This window comes from Bufo bufo, chromosome 3 (assembly GCF_905171765.1).
Source record: "Bufo bufo chromosome 3, aBufBuf1.1, whole genome shotgun sequence".
Lineage (NCBI taxonomy): Eukaryota > Metazoa > Chordata > Amphibia > Anura > Bufonidae > Bufo > Bufo bufo.
In genome coordinates this window covers 548,670,348-548,687,476 of record NC_053391.1, presented here as the reverse complement: position 1 = coordinate 548,687,476, position 17,129 = coordinate 548,670,348, and the positions used below count along the sequence as shown (strand labels likewise).

Below are 17,129 nucleotides of genomic sequence, written 5' to 3'. Positions count from 1 at the left end.
AGGAAAGGATTCTTTAAAGTTAGAATAGTGGAACTACGGAGTGCCCAACCCCAGGAGGTAGCAGATACTATGTCAGCATTTATCTTTTAGAAAACAGCATAGAGGGTTATAATTAATCTAAAAAACAATGTTTTATCATTAATAGAGAAAGGTTGAATTTCATGGACTTGTGTCGTTTTTTCAGCTACGTAACTATGAAGGGTATCATGCTTTTTATGGCCCTCAGAGGGCTTGCGATGTACCCAGAGCATAAACCGTGCAATCAGCGACAGTACATTTTTTGACATACAATATGACAAACACAAAAGAAATGTAGAATATAATAACCATGCGGCTACACACAAATTATAATGGCTTATTTCTCTAGTGTCTCGGTCGTCACTTCATGAGCACAGAAAATGTAATGTAATCTCAGCGGCGCTTAAGTGAATCTAATTTGCCATCATACCTGATAAGCTCTCAGTGAACACGGTTAGCGTCTGTCCTCCTACGTTCTGTAATTGAAAAGGATGTTCCCTGGGTGCAGTAACAAAAGTTGGGGCAGATTTTCCTCCCATATCCTGTATACTAGTTAGCTCTTCATTTAGGGTAAATGATACCTGTAAGAACAAAACAGCTCAGTTCAGCACACACTGAAGTGTAACTCAATCACTGGAATGTGAATATGTAAGTTGTGATCTTGATCTGTGGGAAACATTAAAGGGAACCTGTCACCTGTAGTATGCTGCCCCCACTGAGGGTAGAATAGTATAGCGACAGACCCGCCGATTTCAGTGGTATATCACTTTGAGCTGGCAGTCAGTACAGACATGACGAACCTCACTGTGTGCACCAGTGCGGTGAGGAAAAGGAGTCCGATAAGACCCGCTGGCCCTTCCCGCCTCCTCATGATGGCCGACAGGTTACTTTCCTATGCATAAAAGGAAAAGAACCTGCCAGTATTGGTCGGGAGGTGTGGTCAGTGATCAGACCATTTCCCTTATAGCACTGGATATTTAAAGGAGATCTGTCACACGTAGGGTTGAACAATAAACCGGTATAGGTATTAACGATATACCGCGGTATTAAGAAACGGCGATATGGCCATATTTGCCATTTCTTAATTAACGCTGTATTTTAGTAACGTCATGGGGCAGTTGCACGTCACAGTGCTGAATGCCTTTAGAACGTCTGGCGCACATTACAGCCGGCACAGTGAAAAAGGAAAGAGTCCCTCCCCAATGTGATCCGGCTGCCGCTGCGCCACCAATGAGAAGGTAATAGGGAGGAGGAGGGGAGGGGCTTTGGCCGCTGCGCCACCAATGAGAATTACCCTCAATACAAATATAGACTGCGGGTGCCGGCCATATCACATACCCAGCACCCGATCTCAATGACAGGAAGCGGCAATCCCGCGAGGCAATTTACCCCTCAAATGCAGCACCTGAGTGGTTAATTGGCACGGTTCAGTGGGATCCCCGTCACTGAGACCGAGTGCCGGCTGTGTGGTATGGCTGGCACCCGCAGTCCATATTTGCATTATGGGGTTAATTACATTCATTGGTGGCGCAGTGCACTCCCATACCCCAGTTTTAAAAATTATAATCATTGGTGGTGCAGTGCACCCAAGCCCCCCAGTATTATAATCATTGGTGGCAGTGGCCACGGCCACAGGGTCCCCTCCCCTCTTTATTGGTGGTGCAGTAGTAGCTTCTGATCAGAGCCCAAGCAGTGAAATCTCAGGGCTCCGATCGGTTACCATGGCAGCCAGGACACTACTGAAGCCATCCATGGCTGCCATGGTAATCCCCCTGCTGCCGTGTGCACAAAACACAGGGCGGCAGGGACAATGCAAGATCCTATGCACCCTAATAGATCTCTATTAGGGTGTATAGGACAAGGGATGAAAAGATTCTAGCCAGATAAGGGGGCCAATAGTTACAAAGACAAAAAAAAAAAAAAAAAAACACATTTTAAATCAACCCCTTTCCCGATTTATATATATATAAAAAAATAAATATATTAACAATAAAAAAATTAAAATTAGGTATCGCCACGTCCGAAAAAGTCTGGAGTATAAGGCCGAATGCACACGGCCATGTTCCGCGGTAACCCGGCCGAGATTCTTTCTGACAGCAGGAGCGCACGGCGTCATTGTTTGCTATGATGCCGTGCGCTTCATGCCGCCGCTGCTGTACAGTGATACACTCGTATGATCTATACGAGTATCACTGTACAGCAGCGGCGGCATGAAGCGCACGGCGTCATAGCAACCAATGACGCCGTGCGCTCCTGCTGTCAGAAGGAATCCCGGCCGGGTTACCACGGACCGCTCTCAGCCGCGGAACACGGCCGTGTGCATGAGGCCTAAAGTATTGAAAAATATCTCTTATGTGGTGAACGCCGTAACAGAATAAAAATGTAAAAAACACACAATTCTCCATTTTTTTTGTCTCCTTCTCCCCTAAAAAAATAGGATAGGACTGTTCTATTATGGGCCGCACGTTACAAAAATTGAGGAATGCACACTTTTTTTGGGCATTTCATTTTTCTTTTGCCTGGTAATTTTTTAAGGGACTGAAATTGAATCAAAATGTTGGTATTGTGACAACCCGTGGTCACGGGGGTATAAGTCCTTTAGGTCACAAAGAAATGGCATCTAGTGGCTGTAAACCCCCAGAGCCAGGAGACCGGGGCTGGAGAACAGTCGCTGCCCTCTGGGGGCTGCTGCACAGAGAGGCCGGGGCTGGAGAACAGTCGCTGCCCTCTGGGGGCTGCTGCACAGAGAGGCCGGGGCTGGAGAACAGTCGCTGCCCTCTGGGGGCTGCTGCACAGAGAGGCCGGGGCTGGAGAACAGTCGCTGCCCTCTGGGGGCTGCTGCACAGAGAGGCCGGGGCTGGAGAACAGTCGCTGCCCTCTGGGGGCTGCTGCACAGAGAGGCCGCGGCTGGAGAACAGTCGCTGCCCTCTGGGGGCTGCTGCACAGAGAGGCCGGGGCTGGAGAACAGTCGCTGCCCTCTGGGGGCTGCTGCACAGAGAGGCCGGGGCTGGAGAACAGTCGCTGCCCTCTGGGGGCTGCTGCACAGAGAGGCCGGGGCTGGAGAACAGTCGCTGCGGTAATATGGCTGTAGTGTGTGTGTAGGGACTAAGACCCATATGGGAAGCGCCGGTCTTTAGTAAATGACCACAAATGTTTTATTTGACTGAAAGGCATCTTTATGATGCCATGGTGCCCTTCCTGACAATGTGCACCTATGATGGGCACACTCTGAACAACCCAATTATCAGGGTTTTCCACTAGGATGTCCCATTTTCTGTGGGAGCGGTGAAGATGGCTGATCGCTGCTATCTCCAGCACTCCCATAGAGAATGAAGGGAGCAGCAGGGGGCACGGCCGCTCCATCAGATTTGGGGGGGGGGGGGGGGGAACGGTGACCCCTTTCTTGGTGGGCAACTAAGAGATATTATTGCATGGGGGCATCAAGGAAACACGAGTACATGTTTTGAGTGTTTTTTTTTCTAAAAGGGCATTAATCGCGATATATATCGTTATCGTGGGAATATTTTTGATATCGCCCAACTCTACTCACACGTGCGCTTAGCAGCTGAAGGCATCTCTGTAGGTGCCATGTTCATACGTGCCCGCATTGCTGAGAAAGATGAAGTTTCAATATGTGCAAATGAGCCTCTAGGAACAACAGGGGCGTTGCCGTTACACCTTGAAGCTCTGCTTGTTGTGCCGCGATCTGCGACTTATCCCCGCTCAAGCCAGGTCTAAAAAAGTGGGCGGGGATGGACCGGCAGGCCCGTCTCATTTACCATTTTCTACGCCTGTTTCAGCAGTAAAAATAAATTTAAAAAAAGGTCTAAATATAAAATAAAATAAAAAAGACAGCAAGAAAGCGGTCTTACATTTAGAACTGGAGTAGGATACGCCAAAGTTATGAAGAGGCCAGTGCCTCTTCACAACTTCGGCGGGACCACCGCCAGCTTAGGGGTTTGTTAAAACCGGCGTCTAAAATGCTGGTCTTAATAAATGTGCCCCCATAGGTTTATATCTATACACTTATATTTAATAAAATCATATTATCAGCTTGATTTGAAGTGTAGTGGTCACAGTCATTTGAAGTTGCAGTTAAGAGTCTCTCTTTAAAGAGTATCTAAACCGGAAGGCTTGCTCTTATCAGCAAAACACTGTGCCATGTACAAGTGTCACATTGGACAGAAAAGCACTGCACACAGCATTTTTGTGTCTGGCTACGAATGTGGACCATACACGGTGGACAATTCTGTCATAAAATAACCGGTTTTACCAGCAGACTGGCTGCAGGATGCTCATATCTATATACTAGTATACAAAGCGAGTGTTCTGCCATGTCCACTGTATCTCTCCTAGTCACATAACTCTATTTCGCCCATCCATGACTCCTTATTTATCATAGTCCCTTATTGGTCTATTTCTCCATTCTCCCCCTCTGGCTTTTTCGTTACCCTCATAGTGCTTCAATCATCAGTGTCTCTGTCCCATGGAGGACCACCACCCACTCTCTCTCCCAAACTACTCCTTTACTGCGCATGTGTCAACTCCCAACGCATGCCCAGTGTGGCAGCTCCTCCTAATTACTGCTCCCAGTCCCAGACCAAATACACCCTGCACATGGAAGTGGTGAATCTAGAGGAGCTGATAGCATTAATGGCTGATTCAGGTCCTACTTCAACAGTCCTGAACTAGGGATGGTGCTCCAGTTTCTCTATCATTAGTTTTATGATATGATTCTTCTATGGTAGCATCCATAGCATGCCCAGAATACGATAATGGAGAGGTCCCCTTGACATCTCCTGTAACCAGGGATTACTTGTAGGACTCCCATATTACTACACATTTGTCTTATTCACATACTTATTTAATCTGCATCCAGGGGCGTAATTACCATAGCGGAAGACCATGCAACTGCTATGGGGCCCAGAACAAGAGGGGGCCCAGAACAAGAGGGGGCCCAGTTGGGATCATCTCCTCTTCTACAGGGGGTGAAATCTTGGTCGGGACTCTACCCTCTAAAAAGGAACAACTTTTAGAAAATGAGACAGTGGAAAAAATGTCTCAAGGGTCATTGAAAAGGGTTTAGGGGCCCCTGTGTGGGGGCCCGGTTTGATCCTTGCTATGGGGCCCTTATTTCTCTATGTACGCCACTGTGTGCATCTCTTACATTCAATAAGCCCAGGGCTTCAGACAAACTGCACGGGTTGGATGGTTGTTATACTATTATCTACTAAAGACAGGACAAGAGACTGACTCTTTATAATAATTAGATGTATACTGTAACCCCCATCACAAATACGACTGGTTTGTTTCCCCCCTAATAGATATAATCACCTTTGTGTTTGGTATACACAGTACACACTGTATACAGATCTCTCCCTTTTTACCCCTATCTACAGAGATAGCTGTCATAAGACAGATTTTTGCTGTGAATAGAGGCTGCATGATCATTTCAGGAAGCAGAGTAGGTGACAAAGTGGTTGATAAGTGGAGAAAGAGGCATTTTCTCTAATAGGCTATTACAAAGTTTGTTATATTCTGTTGACTGTACAGGTCTATTTAAGCAGGTCATAAACATAAGACAGCTGGTGTCAGCTACTCCTCTCCACCTCCTCATAAACATGCATGCTTGAATCAAATAGTCAAGCATGCTTACTGCCATACATACAGGGAATAAGACAGAACTAGCTAGACACCTTTAGCAGAGCTCTTCCCTGGGGAACAAAAGATTGTGAAAGTTAAAAAAAAAAAAACAGGCTGCCCCCTCAATGCCCATGCACATTAACTTGTTGGAGAACGTGGCAGAACCCACCAATATTTAGCTTATTTGCAGAGCCGGCCTAAGACTACATTTAAATTGTTATATAGTGTAGCTCATGAGCAATATGAATGGAAAGCTTACCTCTGTCTTCCCTTGGTTTCTGTAGAAGAGAAAAAAAATTGAATTACAAGATGTACTTAATATTTTGAGGTTCATACAGAAGACTCGTGTAATTCCAATGGCAATAAGATTAAAACGAACATGTTGAGAAAGGTTATGGCCAAGAAACAATAGTAAAAGTGCAAGAGTTTCCAGAGCAACCACTTTAGATAGCGTCTTTTTTTAGTCAAATGTTCATTCAAATTTAAAACTCCAGATTTCGTCTCGATCCCTTACCATCACATTCATGCGGAGCCTATCATTTTAAGACTATAACAGCCTTTACTCTTCTTTTCATTAGATTTGGAACATGGTGAAGTGTGAATATGAATGTCTCTGATCATGTGGAATCCATTCGGTCTAATTAAATTATCCTGATCTATGTACAAAGTGAATATTTGTCTTGACTGTTGGTGCAAGACTTGGTCCATTTCTATCAGATGGAAGGAGCAACGAAACTGGTCTGGAAATGTTTGCTGAAGGCTTTGTTCATTCTACCTGACAGGTCTGAAATGAGTACCAGGTATTGTCTCATTTATTAGCAGACCTCTAAATGAGCAAGGACTTGGCTGTGAATGGGTGTACAAGAGAGTTAGCATTGTCTGTATATTGGTCTTGGGATTCTGATGTATTGCAGATCTGAGAATTGGAAACTCCAAGGTCCGAAATAACAGAAAAACAAGATCTACACAGTGACCATCATTGATTGCATAATCTAGCTACATTTCCTAAGGGGGTGAAGTTCTTTGAAAAAAATAGTATAAAGTTGAACCTTTTCAGTTAAAAATTTGCAGTTCCTCTATGAGGGAAACAGACGCCCCCTGCGTAGAAAATGTTCCCAATCAAGTCTCTGACTTCTGCTGAAACGGGGTCCCCAGCTGATGTGTTGCTGTCAGATGATGCTAACTCAATTGGTGATGTAAGTACCTTCATCCTGGATGTAGTCGGGACTCTAGATGAAGTGTGGTTGTAATTAGTAGTTGTGTGTTGTCTTCTGTCCAACCTTTATTGTTTGTAAGTTTTCTATTTGGTGTTAGAGTATTTACCTTATTTTGCTAAAAAAGGACATACGTTTGCCTAATTATACTTAATTCTTTTAATAAATTTACTTCTTTATTTTACTATTCTTAAAGTGGTGTGGCCGTCTCTCTTTAAAGAGTATCTGAACCTGAAATGGTGTATTTGTTAGCAAGTTGCCTGATTTTTTAGCAATCCACATAGTCGTGTAGATATGTATTCAATCAAGTACTTCCATACCAAACTGCCAATCATTTTATGGACCACACACAATGCAACAGTAGTTTGGGAATGGTCGTTCTTTCTCAGGATTACAATGTCCGAAATACAGCGACGCCAGGTTCATTGATCACGTGGACTAGGTGCAGCTCATTCCCATTCAAGTGGTAAGCTACAAGGCGAGCGTGTGGCCTCCTTAGGCCTCTTTCACACGACCGTTGTGTGCACCCGTGGCCGTTGTGCCGTTTTCCGTTTTTTTTCGCGGACCCCATGACTTTCAATGGGTCCGTGGAAAAAACGGAAAATGCACCGTTTTGCAGCCGCATCCGAGATCCGTGTTTCCTGGCCGTGAAAAAAATATGACCTGTCCTATTTTTTTCACGGCCAACGGTTCACGGACCCATTCAAGTCAATGGGTCCGTGAAAGAACACGGATGCACACAAGATTGGCATCCGTGTCCGTGATCCGTGGCCGTAGGTTACTTTTTATACAGACGGAACCGAAGATCCGTCTGCATAAAAGCTTTTTCATAGCTGAGTTTTCACTTCGTGAAAACTCAGAACAGACAGTATATTCTAACACAGAAGCATTCCCATGGTGATGGGGACGCTTCTAGTTAGAATACACTACAAACTGTGTACAAGACTGCCCCCTGCTGCCTGGCAGCACCCGATCTCTTACAGGGGGCCGTGATCAGCACAATTAACCCCTTCAGGTGCGGCACCTGAATGGGTTAATTGTACTATCATATCCCCTGTAAGAGATCAGGGCTGCCAGGCAGCAGGGGGCAGACCCTCCCCCCCTCCCCAGTTTGAATATCATTGGTGGCCAGTGCGGCCCCCCCCCCCTCTATTGTAATTATTCGTTGGTGGCACAGTGTGCCCCCCCCCCCTCCCTCCCTCTATTGTAATAATTCGTTGGTGGCACAGTGTGCGCCCCCCATCGGCCCCCCTCCCTCTATAGCATTAACAACATTGGTGGCCAGTGTGCGGCCTCCCATCTCCCCCCCCCCCCCCATCATTGGTGGCAGCGGAGTTCCGATCGGAGTCCCAGTTTAATCGCTGGGGCTCCGATCGGTAACCATGGCAACCAGGACGCTACTACAGTCCTGGTTGCCATGGTTACTTAGCAATAGTACAATAGTAGAAGATTCATACTTACCTGCTGGTGGCTGCTGCGATGTTCGTGTCCGGCCGGGAGCTCCACCTACTGGTAAGTGACAGGGTCTGTGCGGCGCATTGCTAAATGAACTGTCACTTACCAGTAGGAGGAGCTCCCGGCCGGACACGAACATCGCAGCTCCCAGGTAAGTATGAATCTTTTACTATTGTACTATTGCTAGTAACCAGCTGCCACCAATGATCGGGGGGGGGGTGGGGAAATGGGAGGCCGCACACAGGCCACCAATGTTGTTAATGCTATAGAGGGAGGGGGGGCCGATGGGGGGCGCACACTGTGCCACCAACGATTTATTACAGTAGAGGGACAAAGGGGGGGGGGGGGGGGCACACTGTGCCACCAACGATTTATTACAATAGAGGGAGGAAGGGGGGGGGCGCACACTGTGCCACCAACGATTTATTACAATAGAAGGAGGAAGGGGGGGGGGCGCACACTGTGCCACCAACGAATTATTACAATAGAGGGAGGAAGGGGGGGGGGCGCACACTGTGCCACCAACGATTTATTACAATAGAAGGAGGAAGGGGGGGGGGGGGGCGCACACTGTGCCACCAACGAATTATTACAATAGAGGGAGGAAGGGGGGGGGCCGCACTGGCCACCAATGATATTCAAACTGGGGAGGGGGGGGGGGGTCTGCCCCCTGCTGCCTGGCAGCCCTGATCTCTTACAGGGGGATATGATAGTACAATTAACCCCTTCAGGTGCGGCACCTGAGGGGTTAATTGTGCTGATCACGGCCCCCTGTAAGAGATCGGATACTGCTAGGCAGCAGGGGGCAGTCATGTACACAGTTTGTAGTATATTCTAACTAGAAGCGTCCCCATCACCATGGGAACGCCTCTGTGTTAGAATATACTGTCGGAAATGAGGTTTCATGATCTAACTCATATCCGACAGTATATTCTAACATAGAGGCGTTCCCATGGTGATGGGGACGCTTCAAGTTAAAATATACCATCGGATTGGAGAAAACTCCGATCCGATGGTATAAAAGGGACTCCTGACTTTACATTGAAAGTCAATGGGGACGGATCCGTTTGAAATGGCACCATATTGTGTCAACGTCAAACGGATCCGTCCCCATTGACTTGCATTGTAATTCAGGACGGATCCGTTTGGCTCCGCACAGCCAGGCGGACACCGAAACGACTTTTTTTTCATGTCCGTGGATCCTCCAAAAATCAAGGAAGACCCACAGACGAAAAAACGGTCACGGATCACGGAAAAACGGGACCCCGTTTTGCGGACCGTGAAAATATACTGTCGTGTGCAATAAGCCTTAGGCCTCATGCACACGACCGTATTTTTTTGCGGTCCGCAAAACGGGGTTCCGTTTTCCCGTGATCCGTGACCGTTTTTTCGTCCGTGGGTCTTCCTTGATTTTTGGAGGATCCACGGACCTGAAAAAAAAGTCGTTTTGGTGTCCGCCTGGCCGTGCGGAGCCAAACGGATCCGTCCTGAATTACAATGCAAGTCAATGGGGACGGATCCGTTTGACGTTGACACAATATGGTGCCATTTCAAACGGATCCGTCCCCATTGACTTTCAATGTAAAGTCAGGAGTTAATATACCATAGGATCGGAGTTTTCTCCAATCCGATGGTATATTTTAACTTGAAGCGTCCCCATCACCATGGGAACGCCTCTATGTTAGAATATACTGTCGGATATGAGTTAGATCGTGAAACCTCATTTCCGACAGTATATTCTAACACAGAGGCGTTCCCATGGTGATGGGGACGCTTCTAGTTAGAATATACTACAAACTGTGTATATGACTGCCCCCTGCTGCCTAGCAGCATCCGATCTCTTACAGGGGGCTGTGATCAGCACAATTAACCCCTCAAGTGCCGCACCTGAAGGGGTTAATTGTACTATCATATCCCCCTGTAAGAGATCAGGGCTGCCAGGCAGCAGGGGGCAGACCCCCCCCCCCATCCCCAGTTTGAATATCATTGGTGGCCAGTGCGGCCCCCCCCCCCTTCCTCCCTCTATTGTAATAAATCGTTGGTGGCACAGTGTGCGCCCCCCCGCCCCCCCCCTTCCTCCCTCTATTGTAATAAATCGTTGGTGGCACAGTGTGCGCCCCCCCCCCCTTCCTCCCTCTATTGTAAAAAATCGTTGGTGGCACAGTGTGCGCCCCCCATCGGCCCCCCCTCCCTCTATAGCATTAACAACATTGGTGGCCAGTGTGCGGCCTCCCATCTCCCCCCCCCCCCCCCCCCCCCGATCATTGGTGGCAGCGGGTTACTAGCAATAGTACAATAGTTAAAGATTCATACTTACCTGTGAGCTCGATGTTCGTGTCCGGCCGGGAGCTCCTCCTACTGGTAAGTGACAGTTCATTTAGCAATGCGCCGCACAGACCCTGTCACTTACCAGTAGGTGGAGCTCCCGGCCGGACACGAACATCGCAGCAGCAGCCAGCAGCAGGTAAGTATGAATCTTCTACTATTGTACTATTGCTAAGTAACCATGGCAACCAGGACTGTAGTAGCGTCCCGGTTGCCATGGTTACCGATCGGAGCCCCAGCGATTAAACTGGGACTCCGATCGGAACTCCGCTGCCACCAATGATGGGGGGGGGGGGGGGGGGGAGATGGGAGGCCGCACACTGGCCACCAATGTTGCTAATGCTATGGAGGGAGGGGGGGCCGATGGGGGGCGCACACTGTGCCACCAACGAATTATTATTACAATAGAGGGAGGGAGGGGGGGGGGGGCGCACACTGTGCCACCAACGAATTATTACAATAGAGGGAGGGGGGGGGGAGGCCGCACTGGCCATCAATGATATTCAAACTGGGGAGGGGGGGGGGGGAGGTCAGCCCTGATCTTTTACAGGGGGATATGATAGTACAATTAACCCTTTCAGGTGCCGCACCTGAAGGGGTTAATTGTGCTGATCACGGCCCCCTGTAAGAGATCGGGTGCTGCCAGGCAGCAGGGGGCAGTCTTTTACACAGTTTGTAGTGTATTCTAACTAGAAGCGTCCCCATCACCATGGGAACGCTTCTGTGTTAGAATATACTGTCGGTTCTGAGTTTTCACGAAGTGAAAACTCAGCTTTGAAAAAGCTTTTATGCAGACGGATCTTCGGATCCGTCTGTATAAAAACTAACCTACGGCCACGGATCACGGACACGGATGCCAATCTTGTGTGCATCCGTGTTCTTTCACGGACCCATTGACTTGAATGGGTCCGTGAACCGTTGGCCGTGAAAAAAATAGGACAGGTCATATTTTTTTCACGGCCAGGAAACACGGCTCACGGATGCGGCTGCCAAACGGTGCATTTTCCGATTTTTCCACGGACCCATTGAAAGTCAATGGGTCCGCGAAAAAAAACGGAAAACGGCACAACGGCCACGGGTGCACACAACGGTCGTGTGCATGAGGCCTTACATGGTGGTTTTTACCACCGGGAAAAAAAGCTCCAGCAAACACTGCATTTATTTTTTTTGTGCCATCTTAACCCCTTAACGCCCGGCGCCGTACATAGGTCTGCGGCAGGGGTCCGGCAGTCACTGATAATTAGACCCCTGCTGTATGCGCCGGCATCGGTGAAATCCCTGATGCTGGCACATCAACCCCTCTGTGCAGGGAGGAAGCAGCCATCGGGTAAGCGCTGCTGTGACGGGGACCCGATGGCAGAAAAGGCAGCCCGATGCCTTCCTTAGGCATCATGACTGCCTTCCGGCAGAGCCTGTGAGATCCAGCCCCCTGGATCTCACAGGCAAGCAGGCTGTAAGTTGTAAGTGCATTACAGTGGTAATACACTTACAGCCAATGCATTACAATACAGAAGCATTGTAAAAGGGATCAGACCCCCAAAAGTTTAAGTCCCAGAGTGGGACTAAAAAATAAAGTTAAAGTAAAAAAAAAAAAAAAAAAAAAAAGTTTAAAAGGCAACCTGTCACTTCCTAAAAACATCCCAAGCTAGCAGAAGTACCTTAGAGTAGCCAGCAGCATGTTTGTAACGATCCTTTTCTTCCTGCGGGTATTTAAGCAGAAGCTGTAAAAACGATCTTTAATCCCCTGCCCGGCACGCTTTTCTAATCAGGCTTGAAGTCGCGGAGGCAGCGTCCTCCTTGCTTCAAGTCACAGTAACCACGCCCCCTTCCCCGCCTCTTCGCTGTGACCGACAGCCGGCAGTTCGGCAAAGCCAGCCGAACTGTCTTGCATAAGCGCTGTCAATCACAGCGAAGGGGCAGGAAAGGGAGCGTGGTTACTGTGACTTGAAGCAAGGAGGACGCTGCCTCTGTGACTTCAAGCCTGATTAAAAAAGCGCGCCGGGCAGGGGATTAAAGATAGTTTTTACAGCTTCTGCTTAACTACCTGCAGGAAGAAAAGGATCGTTACAAACATGCTGCTGGCTACTTTAAGGTACTGCTGCCAGCTTGGGATGTTTTTAGGAGATGACAGGTTCCCTTTAAAAAAAAAAAAAAAAAAAAAAAAAACACACTCCTAAAATAAAAAGTTAATTATTTTTTTTAAATAGGGGAAAAAAAAAAGAAATGATCTAACCCTTCAGGTGAACACTGTCAAAAAAATAAAATAAAAAAACTGTGCTAAAAAAAACTTTTTAGTTAACTTACATCACTAAAAGTGCAACACCAAGCGATCAAAAAGGCATATGCCCCCCAAAATAGTACCAGTCCAACAGTCACCTCATCCCGCAAAAAATTGAGCCCCTACCTAAAAAAATCGCTCCAAAAAAACAAAACCAAAAAAACACAATGGCTCTCAGACTATGGAGACACTAAAACATTATTTTATTTTCAAAAATGCTTTTATTGTGTCAAATATAAAAAATATATATTAAAAAATTGACATATTGGGTATCACCGCGTTTGTAACAACCTGCTCTATAAAAATACCACATGACCTAACCCCTCGGCAACCAAAAATCATATGTACCATAAAATGGTACCAACGAAACTGCCACCTTATCCCATAGGGGTCACTTTTTTGGAGTTTCTACTCTAGGGGTGCATCAGGGGGGTCTTCAAATGTGACATGGCAGCTTAAAATCATCCCAGTGAAATCTGCTTTCCAAAAACCATATGGCGTTCCTTTCCTTCTACGCAATGCTGTGTGCCCGTACAGCAGTTCACGACCACATATGGGGTTGTTTCTGTAAACTACAGAATCAGGGCAATAAATATTGTGTTTTGTTTGGCTGTTAACCCTTGCTTTGTTAGTGGGGAAAAAAAAATTGATTAAAATGGAAAATCTGACAAAAAAGTGAAATTACAAAATTTCATCTCCATTTTCCATTAATTCTTGTGGAACACCTAAATGGTTAAAGTTTGCAAAATCGGTTTTAAATAACTTGAGGGGTGTAGTTTCTATTCTATATGTAAGCCTCACAAAGTGACTTCAGACCTGAATTGGTCCTCAAAAAGTGGGTTTTGTAAATTTTCAGAAAAATTTCAAGATTTGCTCCTAAACTTCTAATCCTTCTAACGTCCCCAAAAAATAAAATGGCATACACAAATGATCCAAACATGAAGTTGGCATATGGGGAATGTAAAGTAGTAACTATTTTTGGAATTACTATCTATTATAAAAGTAGAGAAATAGAAATTTGGAAATTTGCTAATTTTTCCACATTTATTGTAAATTTGGTATTTTTTATAAATAAAAATGAATTTGACTCAATTTTACCACTGTCATGAAGTACAACATGTGATGAGAAAACAAATGGCCTGGACAGGTAACAGCGTTTTAAAGTTATTACCACAAAGTGACATGTCAGATTTGCTAAAAATGGCCTGGGCAGAAAGGTGAAAAATGGCTTGGTCCTGAAAGGGTTAAAGATAGTTTCCTAATGTTTTGATTTTGATCATATGAGTGCAGGACAGTAGTGCCGCAGGTGGGCCGATGCATACAGTATCATAGTAACTTATGATGCTGTGCGCACCTGTGCGCACAATGTATGGGGCTCCGGGACATATGGCCAGCTCACGGACCGTATGTCTCGGAGGGCATACGGTCGTGTGCATGAGCCCTCACCCAAGTGGGTGCATGAAAATTTTATATATTTTTTTTGTATTATTTCATACTCCATATTAGAACAATTAAGGGAGGGAACATAGGAGCCATCATAGTGGATTCAAGGAAACAGAATTACCGGCAAGTTTAATTACGGTTTTCCATTTCATCCACCATGATGGCTACACATGAGAACTAACAGATTAAACAATAAGAGGGGCTACTGCTTGCAGAACTACATATCTTGTCAAGAGATACAGCAGCTTTTTCCGCCCAAGAAGAGGCCCTTGCTCTGGTGGAATGGGCTCTAACATTAGAAGGACTAGCAATAGTTTTGAATAGAAGCCCTATCCTATTTCTGATTCGGGTACTTTTATCACTACTCCGAATTTTTTTTATAAAAATGTTCCGACTGTGGGACGTGATTTGAAATCTTCTTGGAGGGATTGAGGAAAATTCTATCTTGTAACAATTTTTCACGATGTCTAAAGCCCAGGGATTTTCATTTTGTTTGTTTTGGGGATTAAGGAGAAACCTTCTACCTTTGCCCCCTTTCTGATAGCTCCAACGTCCCGTTTTGCCCTTTTCCTTGTAGGATTTAGACTGTGAACCAAAAGGGACGAAAAGGTTTCCTCTTAGGCTACTTTCACACTTGCGGCAGAGTGATCCGGCAAGCAGTTCCGTCGCTCCTCATCGTCACGTAAATCCCACGCCTGCGCCGTCCCGTTTAGTATTCGGCGCAATGAGTGAAGGACGCGCTCCTGGTGCCGGCTTACTTCGGCGCAGGTGCAATGAGGAAGCCAGCAGCAGGAGCGCGTTCTTTACTCACTGCGCCGAATACTAAAAACGGGACAGCGCAGGAGCTGGATTTACATGATGATGAGGAGAACTCTACAGTGAATCAACGGGACCTGGGCGTGCCAAGGAGGGAATAGACCGAGCCTCTAGGTGCTGAAGCAACGCCCCAGTAGCACCTATAGGCTCATTAGCATATTTTAAAAGTCTTTATTTTAAGAGAACGGCGGCAGGCAGGGAGTTATAAAACTTACTGTTATGTTCTGCGGACATTAGCACACCGCTAATGTCAGTCAGCTACATAACGTTATTTCTGATGACAGAAACCCTTTAACGCGGTTCAAAAAAGACACAAGTCCATCAAGTTCAACCAAGGGATAGGTGGGGACGCGAATCCCAGAAGGAAATGAGACTCAGATTTCTACACATTTTCATAAACATTAATGTCATTTACTTTCAAGAATTCATCTAAACCCTTTTTGAAACTGTGGAATAGACTTCCTTATTATGGCGTATTGAGTGCAGATTGATTTAAAAAATATATATGTTTTTCATATTTTAGCACCAGGCCGCAACATAATGTCTGAAGATTTTCCAAATGCATTGTATATGGAAAATATTAAATGCAGGACAAACAGGCTTGCTTTTGCACCTTGAGGTGTGTTTTCTTGGGGGGTCAATTAAGTGTTTTTTGAAACTGCAGTACTTAAAGGGGGTTTTCCCATCTCAGACAATGGGGGCATACCGCCTATTGTCTGAAAGGTTCAGGTCCCCGAGGTGGGACCCGCACCCATCTCGTAAACGCAGCCAGCAAAGTGAAGGAGGGCACACCGCACATGTGCAGCTGCCCTTCATTCATTTCTACGGAGCCGCCAAAAATAGCCGAAGCCATTTCCGTCGGCTTCATAAAAGTGAATGGAATTGGTGGATGCACTCCCGTTCATTTCTACGGGGATTCCGAAAATAGCCGAGCGCACCGCCTGGCTATTTTCAGCGGGCCAATAGGAACACTTTGTGACCAGCACTTATTAGACAATAGGGGCACATCCTAGCGATATGCCCCCATTGTCTGTGATAGGAATACCCCTTTAAACTACTAAAAACCAATTCTCTGTCCCGGCAGAGAGCAACTTGCTGGATCCTCTACTCCAGCGCTACATCCTCGACTGCAATGAGGTCCGGAGGTGATCTGGCTGATTTAAGACACAAATGCTGGGTTTCAGCCGGAGAAAAACAGTTGCATGCAACAAATTTTTGTCCGGCCAACAGTCGGCATTTACACTACATCAGGCAGCTGGATCTCTGAAACGGAGACGTGAACGCAAAAACAAAAGACAACCTTACGGCAATTTCACATACACACACTTTTTTTGAGGGTTTTAAAAGACGTATAAAAAGCAAAATGTCTTAATGGCTTTTTAAGCGCAACATTAACATTTTGCCGCAGTGTCTTTGAAAACAAATGCTGTGATAAACAATCCATTGGCAGAGACTGAGCACCACTGACAGGTCATAGGAAATCTTTCCGCTATCTTATGAATGGCCTAAAATAAAGATTTAAAGTTTTTTTTTCCTGGTATTTAGATACTGATGGTCTATTCTACAGTAATGTCATCAATATCAGATTGGTGGGGAACTGACACCCGGCACCCTCACTGGACACCTGTTTCAGGCAGAAAGTACGGAGGTTCTGTTCACCTTGGAGTGGCTGTCCCAAAGTACTGCAGTTCAGCTTCCATTCCGGCTCTGGCGTCTACCCAAAACAGCTCATCAGTTGAAGGGGTTAATCTGATATGGATTACTTATTCTGAGGATAGGCTATCAATATCTAAAAGGGCCCTTTACACGGGCCACTTATCAGCCAGATGGTCTCTAACAAGTGTTCAGGAACGCTCGTTAGCAATTATCTGGCAGTGTAAAAGTGCCGCCGATGAATGAGCGAAACACTCGCTCATCAGATCATTCATATGGTCAAA

General features: G+C 46.3%; 1 protein-coding gene across 1 annotated transcript in view; it reads right to left on the bottom strand.

Annotated features, from left to right (window-relative positions):
• The window catches only part of GTF2F2 (general transcription factor IIF subunit 2), a 233,466-nt gene that overhangs the window by 202,142 nt on the left and 14,195 nt on the right, over window positions 1-17,129 (bottom strand). Inside the window, exons 3-4 of the mRNA XM_040425433.1 lie at window positions 5,921-5,939; window positions 449-599 (exon numbers count right to left, since the gene is read on the bottom strand). Of these exons, the coding sequence (XP_040281367.1) occupies window positions 449-599; window positions 5,921-5,939 (170 nt within the window). The remainder of the gene's footprint in view (window positions 1-448; window positions 600-5,920; window positions 5,940-17,129) is intronic.